The 14620-nt window shown below is 40.4% G+C and overlaps 1 protein-coding gene across 5 annotated transcripts in view; it reads left to right on the top strand.

The window, feature by feature from the left end:
* LOC129771130 (probable serine/threonine-protein kinase yakA) overlaps positions 1–13677 on the top strand; it is a 154099-nt gene extending 140422 nt beyond the window's left edge. For all 5 annotated transcript variants that reach the window (XM_055774500.1, XM_055774504.1, XM_055774502.1 and 2 more), the window contains 2 exons: positions 3323–3878; positions 3940–13677. In XM_055774500.1, coding sequence (XP_055630475.1) covers positions 3323–3878; positions 3940–5326 — 1943 coding nt within the window. In that variant the 3' untranslated portion in view covers positions 5327–13677. The remainder of the gene's footprint in view (positions 1–3322; positions 3879–3939) is intronic.
* The last annotated feature ends 943 nt before the right edge of the window (positions 13678–14620 follow it).

Raw genomic sequence — 14620 nt, 5'->3', positions numbered from 1 at the left:
ACAACAGTATCAAATATAATGTTACATGTTATTTAGTATTTCCTCAGTGGAATCGCACCTCTAGGCATCGTTCGTACAACGTAAACCAAGCGCCAAACAAGCGTTCGCCATAGCATGTATACGGAGCCATACACAGGCGGCTTGAAAATACTAGGAATATAAACACTCCTCATCATTTTGCGCTATTCTCAAAAGAAATGCCTCTGTTAATATTACTGGCCTCGAAAAAAGTTGCATTACTTTCTTATGCACGAGATAAGCGTAACCTAATCACATACAAAATTCCAGAACGACATTTACTTTTTTGGTGACTAAACAAGCGCCTTCACCACCAGCGGGGGAGCTTGATTTTGGTTGCTGCCTGGGTAACGGCGTTTATATTTTCGACCGACGCGCCGAAGTCGCCTACTTCGCTGTTTTTCAATGCGGTGTCACACTCGCGAAGGGTCGGTTCAGTGCGAGCGGTTTTCACAGCCGGGTGCTATGATTGATGCTATAGGATCGTTAGCAAAATCTCAAGCAGAACTGTCAGTGGGATACCCAATTCATATGAAAACAAAGGGAAAATGTCAGTGGGATACCCGATATGTTGGCTCCTGTTAGTTCAATGGGGGTTCTCTAAAGACGTCACCCGGCTGGGTTTTCACTTCACCATGATTAGATGACGCTTGCCTCGACATTTTATTGCCCCTGGCAATGCGTTTGTTTTTTGCTGGGCTCGAGCCTGCCTCCTCTTCTTCTTGCTCATCACACACTACGCGAAGCGTCCAATTTATGACGCAGAAAGTAAAACACACGGTACAAATAACGCGAAAAACGAACTGGAAAAACTACACGACGATATCCAAGTTGAATTACCACTGGTGGGGTGCAATCTTAGATCGAAGCGCAGCGAAAGCAAAGTGAACTGGATTGCTCAACAGTCCGATGCCGAATGAAAGTTTGCCTCAGCGATATCCACTGTTTATACTCTAGGCAAGTATTCCCCTTAATTCTTCTTCTTTTTCTTTGTTCACGAAGACTTTAAATCCTACGATTTCCCCTTCGTTGCTCGTTATTGACAGCTCTGTTCGGGAAAGCACACAAACGGACAGAACAAATGTATGGGAAAATGGAAACGCTTAAAGTTTTCATGTATTTTAACCCTTTACAAACCAGTAGATTCTAATGTATAACATATTAAACAAATCTTAGGGAATTTCCGATTCGTTTAGTATCTAAATCGCCAAAATCCGTCCGCGGCAAAAATAGTTATTAACGTTAACTTTATTTCATAAAAACGTGACCTGTTTTCTGATTTGACACCCTTATAAAGACGTAGTTCTACGTCAAAATTATACATTGGCGCAAATCGCTACAAATCGCTAGGTGATTAATGACTGCAAAGAAGCGAAGACTACATCCTAAGTCCCACAAGTCCTATTCATTTGCTAATCAAACTGTATAAAACTGCGAGATCTAGCAGCGAGGGGCAGTCAGTCTTTTTCGAGCCATTGATCAGTAGGCGTTTTTTATATACCTTCATTTCAGAGAGTTTTAGCCTTCTGGGCAGGTGTATGACACGATTATCGCTATCTCACTCTACCTACCGTCACCGCCTATCTCACTATCCCTCTGCTGTAAAAGTTCATCATCGACATCACGATATGTCAGATGGTGGTAAATTGGTAATTCGCGATGACGTCGACGTCTGGTGGCGACTTCAAGTTAGAGGCATAATTTGGGTCCCAAAATCGTTAGTGTAATCTCTACCAGATTAGAAGACACGGAGTCGGTTTTCAAATTTTAAAATTTGAATGAAAATTTTCACATTATGTTATTTAATTATTGGAAACACGTATTTCTGACTTCCATTCAACCATATGGTCATACAATTCCAACAATGTTGCTGATTTTTTTCTTTATTATTTAAAGTTGTCTTCATAAACAATTTTCGTATGAGACTTTTTCCCCACCTGCAAACAAAAATGTTTTTAATTTAAACAGAATACTAATTTGATATGGAAAAGCTATTTTTCATTCATAATTTTAATTTTGAAAACGTTCACTCCGACTGAAAATCAGCTGTTCTTTGACGCTCCCCTAAACTAGTAAATGAAGCTCACTGCCGTCAACGCGGATCGCTGTTTTGAAGAAAACAAGTACTTCTGACGTGTGAGATGTTGGCTCCAAAAACATGGCGGGTGCCATACGGCTGCTTCTGGGCTAATTCGTCTCAGCGTAGTAGGCATTGTTATCACTTACAGGCTCTCCGTCACAATGTAACGGTCGCCATGTAACGTTTGGATATTTCGGATTTTTGATTTGTACGCATCTTCCTTGGATGGTGGTTAAAACAGTAATAATCTTTATTCATTTCGTTTAGTTCCAATATATCACTCTTCATTGAATGGTAAGGTACCTAAATAAGCATCGACCGATTGTCGCCTGCTGATGCGTGAGATTGGAGAGTCAATATAATTCATGAGAAATTGACACTTCACTGCTCATGAGCATGAACTTACAAATTCATTCTAATTAACATATCGTCATCCAATAATGAAACTACTGCATTTTAAGAAGCAGCTTATTCACGCTGGCTGAATATCTTGCTGCTCTCTTTTCACGCTCAATGAAGAAGACTCTCTCGTGCACGCTCCTCTCACTTCACGTTCAGTCGTTTCATTATTCACACCGAAGCGAAGTTTTCAATCGTCATACACAGAGCGAATTTTAATGTTTATAATTATTTACTCAGTCTAACTAATGATAACTACGAGGTGAGGTGTTGTGCAGTAGACCACCTATCCTTGGTGTTGGTGTAGTGGTAAACGCGATTCCTATGCCCTCGTATGTCTCTTTTGACAATTTTTTTAGAACGATCCGGAACATCCCATTTTGGTGAATGGTATGGCATTTCCGCATGCGAAATGAAACTCTTTGCAGTTTCATACCTCAATGAAAGCTTCTTTTCTCAAAAATCCAAAATACCTCAATGAAAGCTTCTGCTCTCAAAAAAATCAAAAATCTAGTTTCGAGAATGGTAAGCTCTGGTCCGGACCTGGCACCATGTGATGATTATATATGGTGGATGATATTCTTGTATATAGTGAAAAATTCGCTTGTAAAAATCGACTGTCCCAGTTTTTTTAACAAGGATAAGATTTTCTTATAGGAGAGACAGAATGGAATTAGCTTTAAAATTTCATCGAGCTACAGAACAAACGGTACACATTTGACTTGAATAGGAATAAAACTGAATAAAGTCTTGGAGTTTTAATCAAAAATAATGGATGCCCCTTTCCCCCCACCTATTCTAAATATGCATAATTTTCTTCCACAGATATGCTCTCACCGTCACGCACGCTTCCCCAATCCTCTGTTCAACTGCAGCAGTCCTCGCACCACTCGCAATCTCAGCAGCAGCAGCAGCAACAGCAGAGGCCAGCAAGCCGACGCAGCGCTTCATCCGGATCCGATTTGCTGCAAACGAAGCTGCGGAAGCTGCTGAACACCGCCGACAGCAAAGAGACAATAATTCCCTCAGACGTAGCCCTCAATTCTAAATACGGCCCGCAGTCGCTGGAGAGCAGATATCTCGGCGGGGCAGGCCTATCCAGCAACGACTGTATGAACAAAATTGGTTACGTTCAGCCTCCCAAGAACTACCAACAGCAGCTCACCGTGCACCCGGAGCAACCAAGCGATGTGTCGGTGTTCTTTCCTAGTGCGTTCCTATCGCCCCAGTCACTGCCACCGCATCCGGTAGGGGACGATGATCTCTACTTGTACAGCGTTCACGACAGCCTGGTGCTGACCGACGATTACCACGCGATCAGTCCACCGGCGGAGTACGCCGAGAACAGCGCTTCACCCGAGAAGCACAGCAACAGCCACAGGTAAGCGGACGGGAGACACCACAAACTATCCAAAAACTAATGCTTGTTCTTTTGATTGCAGTCGCTACAATTACCAACGCTCGTATTCGCATTCTCAAGCGGTAGTTCGCCAGGATGAGTCGGACTACTCGACCACTCAGTCGTACAACATCAACAGTCACAAATCACTTCCGGATCTACACTCCCAAATTAGTCGTCACTCGCCCCATTCGGAAGCCCTCAGCTGCTGCAGCCGCGGCAATCGTTCCAATCGCTCTGGCAGTTCTTTCAATCGTGACTCGGGAGGTTCCTCCGGGCACTACACCCATCACAGCGAACCGTGCTGTAAGCAACAACAGCAGCAGCAACAGCAACAACAACATCAACAGCAACAGAAGGACGCAATGATGATTGGTGGAACAGCAGACTATCGACGGGACAGTGGTTCATCAACGCAGCACAGTGGAAACTCGTACTATGCCTACGGGATTCCACCCTTGCGCTACGATTGTATCGAATGTCGTGCGAAAATTCGCGAGGAAGCTGATTGTTTGCTGAACTTCACAACACCGGAGGTTCCCGAGGCCTTCCAGGATGACTACAGCGAAAAGCAGAAACAGCAAAAATACTACGACGACGTTCGAGATCGGAGTTCCACAATTCGCAAATACTACAAATCTGCAGGACCAATGTCGCCGCTCTCGCCTGTATCCCCACTGTCTCCACAAGATCAACAACTAGATCTGAGCCCTCCGCTGGGAACGTTCAAGCGTCAGAAATGCCTTCGGTTCAAGAATCGCGGCCGTCAATCGGCAATCAGTAACCCCAACTCTCGCTGCGGGGACGGTCGTGGTAGTTCCGGTGGGGACGAAGATCGTCGACCTATTCTCCGGTCCAAGAGTGACATTAGCGATCGCTACTGGAATCGTCTAGCGGAACGCAGCGAGCGGGATCGAGAACGTGACCGCGAGAGGGAGCAACAGAAGCTGCTCGAGAAGCAACGGTCCCGCTCGGACAGTCTAACCCAGCTGGAGCATTTCTTCGACCGATTGGGACTAAACGACGAAACGTATGAACGATATATTGCTCCGTGCAAGGTGCGCAAGGCACCCAACTACAAAGCCAGCTCCGGCAGTGACATGCACCGTCTATCCGCCGACGACCCCATCGATTCGGATGAATCGAGCGCTGTGTTCTTCTCGGACGTTAGCACCATCGATTCGACTCGACTACCGGACAGTACCGAAACGAGTGCCGAGCAGCTGCAGCAGCAACAACAACAACAACAACAACAACAGCATCAGCAGCAGCAGCAACAGCAGCAAACCCTTCCGGGACAAATCGGTGGACAGTTGAACAGTTTGAACAATCCAGCCTTGTACCGACCGAGCGAACCACCGTCGATCATCGAACGCAACGCGCGCATCATCAAGTGGCTGTGCAACTGCAAGAAAATGCAGTTGACATAAGGCTGACAAAGCGGCGGGCGGCAATCGATGAAGGGTGCTGGTTTCTCCTCCAAATTGGTTCGTTTCAGGACCTTCGACGGTAACCTTTGAGGTGTGGATTCCGTTGTTTCAAACGAATTTCATCGGAAGCGAAACCAGTCGCCGGTAATCGACTCTTGCCGAGACTTCCGCCGGTAAACCAGTATAGCTGAGCAACTTCTACATATTGCAAATGTAGTTCGTTATTAGGCGTAACGAAACTCGGAATAGGAGGGGGTGTAGTGCTACTGATTCATTGGAATACGCAATAGCGGACAGAATAACCAAAGAAAGAAGCTACGTCTTATTGTTGTTTTAACAGAGGTTTTAGAACAGTGATACGAAATCGGATACAGGAATAGTTGTGGATGGGCGCGAATCACAGATCCAAACTAAATGAACAGCGAGTACACAGTAAATCAAAACCAATTGAATATTGACATTCATTAGTGCTAGAGATCTAGAAAAAAAATCAAATACTAATATACGCTAAGAAAACTTACGATCAAATCTCGCCCCCAACAGTAGTGAACCAACGAGTGTCGAATAGTTAATCCTCTTTCGTCGTTTGAAACAAGAACACACATAGCCGTTCAGTGTCAGTGTCCTCCGTTTCCGTTCTAGTGGTGTGAAATAGTTTCACCGACGGTAAATTCCTCAAAGCTCGCGTGTTCCACGATAGAATTTTTCGAACGAACTTGATTAGAAAATGTATCATGGATTGCATAACCAATTCATGATCCATATTCATTTGCGAATAGTTATTACACGAAGATTAAACATATTTCCGGTGCCAGCGAGAAGTAATTGATTCGACACCGAAAGCGATCATGACGTTCTAGTTCGCCTGCTAGTGTGTCATGAAACGTTAACCGAAGCAGAGTTCTATCGTATTCGTTTGTGTCATGATTCGTAGCATATATCAACAAACGAATGCCACTGGGGGAAATGAATTCTGCAAGATCATATTTGAACAAACGAAATTGAGTTATTCAGTGGAACGTTAAAATATTCGATCGAACTAGAAAGTTTCTGAAGTTTGAAGTTTGTTTAGCAATGTGAGTATTACTTGGGGTGATTTTTCAAACTCAGTGTATGATTTGGAAGCGTTTCTTGAAAGTCGTACTGTATCGTTCAGGTTAAAATTTCAGCTGCTTTCATAATGTCCACTGAATCTTGGTATGTCTAGCGAAAGCTCTCTCTCCAAAACATCGTCGTAGACATTTGTAAGCTAGAGAATCGATTTTTCAGTTCGCTGTCAGATGCTGACATGTGTCGAGCTTGAATTGTGCAAAAAATTTTGGCTTCTTCCTTAAACGATTTTGATCGCATTTTTAATTCCCGTCGAAAACCATCGATTCACTTCAACATGTTTCTCCTACATCGTTATAGCGGTTCTTCGGCTTTCGACTAGACTGTTCTTTTCAATAGCAAGAAAAAATAGCAGTGCACTGAGTCTGGTCACAACCTCACCCAGAAATAATCCCTTAGTTTACAAACATTTCTACGCTTTATTTCACTTAGTACTTCAGAGTACAGATGATTCAGATCTCTGAAACCACAAACTGCTGGTAAAATGGACCGTGAGCTTGATCTAGTATTCGAGTTCTCATTCGAGTTTCCCATTCAAAAATAAAAAAAAGAAAGATTTATTTACATGAACTTTTCAATAGTGAGGTTTGTCACTGAACAATCGCCAATCGCTGACGAGTGAAGTTCATTCAAAATCTTGAAGATTTTTAGAAGGAAGGAAGGTATTGAATTAAAGAGACTTTAAACTCTGAGAGTTCATTCGTCTCTTAAACTTTTAGAAACAATTTACAGTTAGTTACCTTTAATTTGACATCTAGCTAATTGGACAGACCTGTAATGCGACACGAATAATTGAACATTTTTGTAAACACCGAGTTTGGGACCCAAATTATGGACCCAGATTGAAAGTCGCCACTGTACCACTGTCAGCGTGAATGTCCAATAACTGGTCACAATCAAGGCGCTTGTATAAATGTATAACAAGTGAAGCAACATCATCACTTCATAGAGAAGGGGATTACGGTTTGTGGAGCGGGGGTTGTTTGTTTTGTTATTGCTAGGATACGCCATTTTTGTATTTTCACATGCAAGAGTAGTGGATGAACTGGATGAGAATGAAATTCTACAAAATCATCCCGTCTTTTTCACATAAATTCGCGAAAAGTAGGCATCGTTCGAATAAGCGTCGCAGCAGTTTGTAGAGAGCCGCCAGCAGCGTTCTGATGCTGTTTGTAAACAATACCGACAGCAATTCCAATATGGCTGAAAGTGCATTCCATATGATTGTTTCACCTGGTATATATAGAGGCGCCTTGGTCACAATCACCCCTCTGTGGATGAAACTGGGGCAGACCGCCCACTTTGCCCCCCGTACACTACACCACTGAGTTACTCGAACGATTTTCCTGAACTCACTTCGATATAAGCACAAAACGTATATACTTCAAGTAAGACCATCACATACTGGAATCATATGACGCTCAACGTGAAGGGGTACCCCGTTGATATTTGTTCACACGACCTGGTGGATTCGATAGACACTCGATTCAATCAACCGAACTTGACCAGCATTGTTAGTGACTCCTCGACCCTATCGCTCAATATTTCGGCAATAAAGAGTGTATCGAAAAGTAGTCTTAAACTTTCAAACATCAAAATAAAATCGAAAACGTTCAGAAAGTGTTTACAAAAGTGAATTTTATTGAAGAATATTAAGTTTAGATAGTAATGAAATCAAAAAAAGTCACAGGAGGGTTGTGTCTTAGACACGACCGCATAGTTGACGTAGGATTCCGTTAGGCTATCTGTTCATTTTCGATATGTTTGATGAATTAAACTCGTTGATAATGATTTGGAGGCCCTGAAAAGAGCCGTTTTGTTTGGTTGTTGGGTATTGTTTGTTCACTCCACCAGTGTTTACAACCGAGTGATGATGACAGAAGGATGATAATTAGTCGTTAGATGGTGCGTAACAGATAAAAGATGCCGAAGTGGAATGAGATATGATGAAAACCGCCCTGTGACCGTAGACGAGATGCCTCCTGTGTTACGTATGGATGGAATAAAGAAAAAAAAACTCATCAATGTAATATAAAATAATTATCAATACCGAACACAATTAACAATTTTTCTCATCAGTAAAAACATGTACATTAATATAGAGAAAACATATCTGAAATGGGAAAGTTAATTTCCTTTTATATTTTTTTCTATCTGAGTGTTTATTCAAACCAATGCGAATTTTAATTGAACTAACAACACCTAATACTATATGTAAAGCATATGGGAAATCACTTTTTCGAATATTTCTTCACATTTCCAACTTTTATCGCCATATGAACTTTCATTGGGTGAAAATGAACACAACAGGAACACATCTTGGTTTCTATTTATGAAAATTGAAGTAAATCGTTTCATATATCAAGTCATTTTTAACACACATGCTACCATATACAATTTTACACTTACACATGTGCTAAATTTTTCACAATATACGATCGGTTATTGATATGAAATTTCACGAAGTAACCAACATTAAAGTTTAAAATTTAAATTTCATTTGCTAGAATTAATCGTATCACTCACCTACTTGCAATATAAACAATCCCCTCCCCCCTTGCATATATTTGCAATGCCGATTTCCCCCGGGCAGCTTGGTTTAGATGTCTCTGTTAGGGAACACATTTCGGTGGGAACAAAAGCTCCCCCTACTTTTATGTATTTGCAATGCCGATTTCCCCCAGGCAGCTTGTTTTGATGCCTCTGTTAGGGAACCACCGCATGTATCGTCAATTTCGACTAATCAGATGTGGGTACTTTCGTTAGGGTAGGGGTTGAGATTTTTCAATTCTTCGATAATTAGTTTCATGACATATATTATTTTATTCAATATAAAAAATTGTTATGGAGTGTCGAAATCGATGGACGCAAAAATTTCATCAATTCATCATAAAATGACTGAGCGATACGCATTTGAAATTGGACAATTTTCAAGATGTGCTCGATTTTTGATTTTCAATTTGTACCCCAATATGTTCCCGAAAGACGTAATCCTACGCCAAAATCTAGCCCATTGTTGGTTTGTTTCGTCATCCATGAGAATGCACTGGTTAGGATTGTTCAAAATACGCGCATATAGTTTTCCAGCTCGTGTTTTAGCGCGATCTTGCTGCTCTGGCATTTGTTTGGCCACCTTTTGCTTTTTATAGGTCTTTAGACCATGTATCTGTTTGGTCCGCTGTATCATTCCAACACCGATTTTGAACTTCTTGGCCAAATCATTAATAGATGCACCTGTTCTTCTGAATATAATTTACAACTTTTCGGTCCAATACAGGACACACTCATTACCAAACTTTGCGACTAACTTTGATTTTTTTTTGTTATTTTGTGGTATGTAACACTCTTTTCGGTGCACCAATTGTGCAGAATTTTCTTTTTTTGTTTCCAAATCAATCCGCGACTAACTGACTTGTATTTCGATTTTTGACATGTAAACAAAGCATGCTCTGATTACACGACAATGAAAGTTCACCCGTTTGTGTGTAATAACGTGTTGAATGTTTAAGATTACTTTTCGATACACTCCACAGTGTAAAACATGGCATCGTCAACGTCTACTCGCGTAGCTGTTTTAGCTCTCTCTAGCTATCCCTGACCGGCTTATACCGCTGGACGGGACATCTTGTTCGATCGGGAAATTCCCATTCACTGGAATCGGTACCAGTATGTACCAGGTACCAGGATGTTGAATAGTCTTCGAGAAAATCGTGTTGATGCTCACTGTTTTGAGTGTGTCGAATTTCAGAACCAATACTTACTGCTAGAGCCATCTATCGACAAACAGTGGGAACTCAGTTGCACACCTAAGGCCGTCTACACATTAGGCAACAGCAACCCGATCTATGTTGGCGATGTCAATCGCATCGCCAACTCAGCTCTGCACATTGAGACAACTCGAACGCGATGAATTCGTTAAGTTTTTATCCGTCATCATAAACTGCCTAATCGCTGGCAGAGATGCCATTTATTTAACTGCCGAAAAAATCATACGGAGAGCAAATTATGAAAAATTGGTTTGAAAAAAACTACTTTACTTGGGATTTTTCTTGACACCAGGCAAAGAAAAAATAAATAAAAACTTAATTTCACAAATCATCGAATCAAATTGAATGCATACGCGGCTTCTTAAAACTACAATAGAATCAAAAGGGCACATTTGAAATACAATTTACACTATAGTAGAAAAAAAATCTGCTTATCTGGCATTCCTGGATGTACTTTTTTCGAAGGTGTTTCATCTCATAAATCAAACAATAATACCATTTTTATTTAATATTCCTTCGTGTGTACAATAGATTTCAGAATTTCTTTTGGGTTCTGCTTTTTTTCTAAATTCTAAATATTTCTAAAAAATGGATGTATATATTTATTTTTCGTTGGAGTAATACCACAAACCAGCAAACAATATTTACAAACATAAAGAAATCATTGAAATAAGAATACAGCCGAAAAGAATTATATAAAGAAAACAGAAAAATTTTCAACAATTCATCTAAAGAATGATTTATGTATACACTAACGCTAAATATGAAAAATTCTCCTAGGGGTCACATATTCGCAGACCGCACCTTCGCACATGGTACAATCGAGAATCAGGGATGATAACGGTTTCCCGGGAAATCTGACCAGAATTATCCAATCTTAGGCTATCTGTTGGTATTTGTTGAATCATTATTATAACCGACGGCATCAAGCTAAAGGTGACATATTTACCTAACATACTTATTTCGGCTCGCTGATAACAACAGACAGCAACAATTGCTGTTAACTTGGAAAAAACACATCCAGCGGATTCTGTGCTTCTTGCTCGATCTCCAATATTATACGCATCCTTGACCAATTCAGCACTCTTCCCGGACGGTATATCAAGAGAACTTGCATATTGATGGCATTTCCTAACGTCAAACGAATATATATTATATATAAACTAAACCAAAGTAGCAAAATACTTACATCTCGTTCGTTCATAGAAACAGATGCGCCAATATTGTAAACACTGTTTTGCATCACCACTGACAGATATTGAAATTCAATGAACGCAGAAATCAAAACGTCAACAACAGCAATTGAACGAAAAAGTTGTCGACACAAATCGCGTGCGACTCGACATGCTAGGTTGAATCGAAAAAGTTGGTCCGACCTAAGTTGCCAGTTGCCTAGTGTGTATGCTCTCATTTGATTACACATGCTCTCATCTTATTTGACATATTCGTTAAGTTGCTTTCCAACTTAGGTTGCCTAGTGTGTAGATGGCCTAATACAACAATTCGAGTGAGCTTCGAGCTCGGAAAGATGTACCTCTTAAACAGGATTCTGAATTATGCCGAAAGTCTCCACAAATTGATTCACATCAGTGCTGTGTTCCCTTTTATTTCGGTCGAAAAAAGCTCATCAAGCGGATATTTTCAAACATTGTGAGATTCCAAAAAACCGCACTTGCTCATTGCGGCGTTATACCAAACTGCGTATACTGGAAAATGTCATAACTGGTTCTGATTTATTAATTTTTCCAGATTATGTGTACTCGTACATTTAAAAACATCGAAACTAGTTATTGATCTCATCAAAATTGAAAGTCATTTGATGGATCGTCTTTAATTTGAATGCTGTTTGGAATTGCGAGCTCCAGAATACATTTGGTGTGAGCGCATAAGAAAAAAATTAAATTCACAATAAGTACAAGAATCCGAGAGATGCATCGGAAAAGGAACGCTACGAAACGAAATGTCACGGAACTGACACTGAACTGAAACCTGTGGGTTGAATTTTAATCACTCTGTTTTGACATATAATCAAATATATTTGCATTATTTCGATCGTAAACACATTCAAGATATCTGTGGCATTTTATGTTTTCGGTTTGAAATTATGTTACGAATGAATATGTTGTAACCGCTTGCGTGTTATCCGTAGAATTTCACCGGAGATTATAACTGCAACTGAAGACGAGAAACCTTCAACTTTTTAAGCTGAGTTTCGTTCCAAACTCAAACTCATTCTCTTACAACCCCACCTTACCATCACGTAAGACACGGAGCAGTTCGTTGCGTCGCAAAGATCCCATTTCCTCTCAATGAAACTACTCTTCGACGCAACGACAACTGACTGGCCGTGAGTATTCAAACCCCGGAAAGAAAACTCTGTTTGAACGAAATTGACTTTTCGTCCGAATCTCATGCGATTCGACATCTTATGAAGCGAAAAAAATTAAATTGTTTAGGAATCATTTACTTTTGACTTGAGTGTTTAGATTTATTAGGAAACATGAAACAAATAAAGGTGTAACACGAAGTAGAGTACCTATATAAACATAATTTAAAGTACTATTTTCTAGTCTAATATATTATGGAAAAAAAAAACAGAATCAAATACCTAATTGATACAAGCATATTACTATCACATAATAATAAATCGAATTAATCTACTTACTAATTAGTTGGTAGAGGAAAAAGATAACAAACCCAAAACAACGCTGTTCAAATTAAACAAAAGAAAACAAATGTTCGTTAATACTCCGGAAATAATCTTCACATTTAACGATAAAGACGGAAACAAACAAAAAATATATAACGAATAAGCGTAGATACAATGATACAATGAAACACAAGCGACAAATTCTAACTTTTCCTTTCATTCGTTAAGTTGCTGAAAACATACATACGCCCAGCTAACGCTTACCCGTCTCAATAAACAACAGAATACCACATAGCTACGATTCGCAAACCTAGCCCCTCTAGCCCCTAGTAGACCAGCAATCTATCGTCAGTACCCAACCGATCAACTCAAGCAGAATGCTAGGAAATAAAATAGAAAGTGCTATGCAACGTAGAATCAGATGAAACCAATTTAAATCTAGCTGCAACACGCGTACTGTAGAACAACTTTAAAATACACCCACACATACACAAATAATAATCAAAGAATTAACAGCAGAAGAAAAACGAAAATAAATCAAAAACTACGATCAAAACTAAGCAAAATATTACCAAATGCAATAGCAATAATAACAAGTAAAACAAAACTTTCCCCCTTTGTAGCGGTTGCGCCGAAGAGAAATAAAACAAAGTAATGCAAACAAAACAAAGCAAAAGGTGAATACAATGTGGAATAATTTAATCAAAAACTACAACGTGGCAGATCTGTTTGGAATCGCATACAAACCGTAGCATACACACGCAGCATCATTATGAAGATCATAGGAAAAATCAATAAAAATGAACAAGTATAGAAACGTGACACGTGGCGGTATTTTTTTTCTCGTTTTCTAGCTATCCGAAATGTTATCAGAATACCTGGTATGTGATTTAAGTTCCGAGACGCAAACTGTATTTAATTATGAGGAGTTTCTACTACCTGGCATACTACTACTAGCTCATTCTATTAGGTTATACATCAATAACCCAAATTTTAGAGTACGAATAATTATTGGTTGGACCCTCAGAAGGGGAAAGGAGATTTCAGAGAAAAGTGAGAAGCATTCAGGAAAATAACCAATATAAAAATCTAAAGGGTGTGTCACATCAAATTGCATCACGGAAAAAACGCTGTAGAAATTCGCCCAGTAGACCGATCCTTTTGAAAATTTTAGACAGTAAAATAAAAACTATTAAACAACTTTTGGCATTTTCTTTTTATTCATACTTCGAGCCCAAGCCCGTATGCTCGCACCTTCCTCTTTACCCCGTCCATAAGGTTCTGTACAACGTCAGGTTGTAGTTTTTTTGAACAGAAATCCATTTTCTCTTGAAGTCCGCCTCCGATTTGACAACTTTTGGGTTCTTCCGGAGGGCCTGCTTCATAATCGCCCAATATTTCTCTATTGGACGAAGCTCCGGCGCGTTGGGCGGGTTCATTTCCTTTGGCACGAAGGTGACCCTGTTGGCTTCGTACCACTCCAACACGTCCTTTGAATAGTGGCACGAAGCGAGATCCGGCCAGAAGATGATCGGGTCCTCGTGCTGCTGCAATAGTGATAGTAAGCGCATCTGTAGGCACTCCTTAAGGTAAACCTGCCCGTTTACCGTGCCGGTCATCACGAAGGGGGCGCTCCGCTTTCCGCAAGAGCAGATCGCTTGCCACACCATGTACTTTTTGGCAAACTTAGATAGTTTCTGCTTGCTCGCATTTTTGCCAAAAATGACTTTTCCAAAAATTCAACACTTTTGAACTACTAAACCAATT

Source organism: Toxorhynchites rutilus, chromosome 2 (assembly GCF_029784135.1).
Source record: "Toxorhynchites rutilus septentrionalis strain SRP chromosome 2, ASM2978413v1, whole genome shotgun sequence".
NCBI lineage: Eukaryota > Metazoa > Arthropoda > Insecta > Diptera > Culicidae > Toxorhynchites > Toxorhynchites rutilus.
This window is presented reverse-complemented; position numbering and strand designations above follow the sequence as displayed.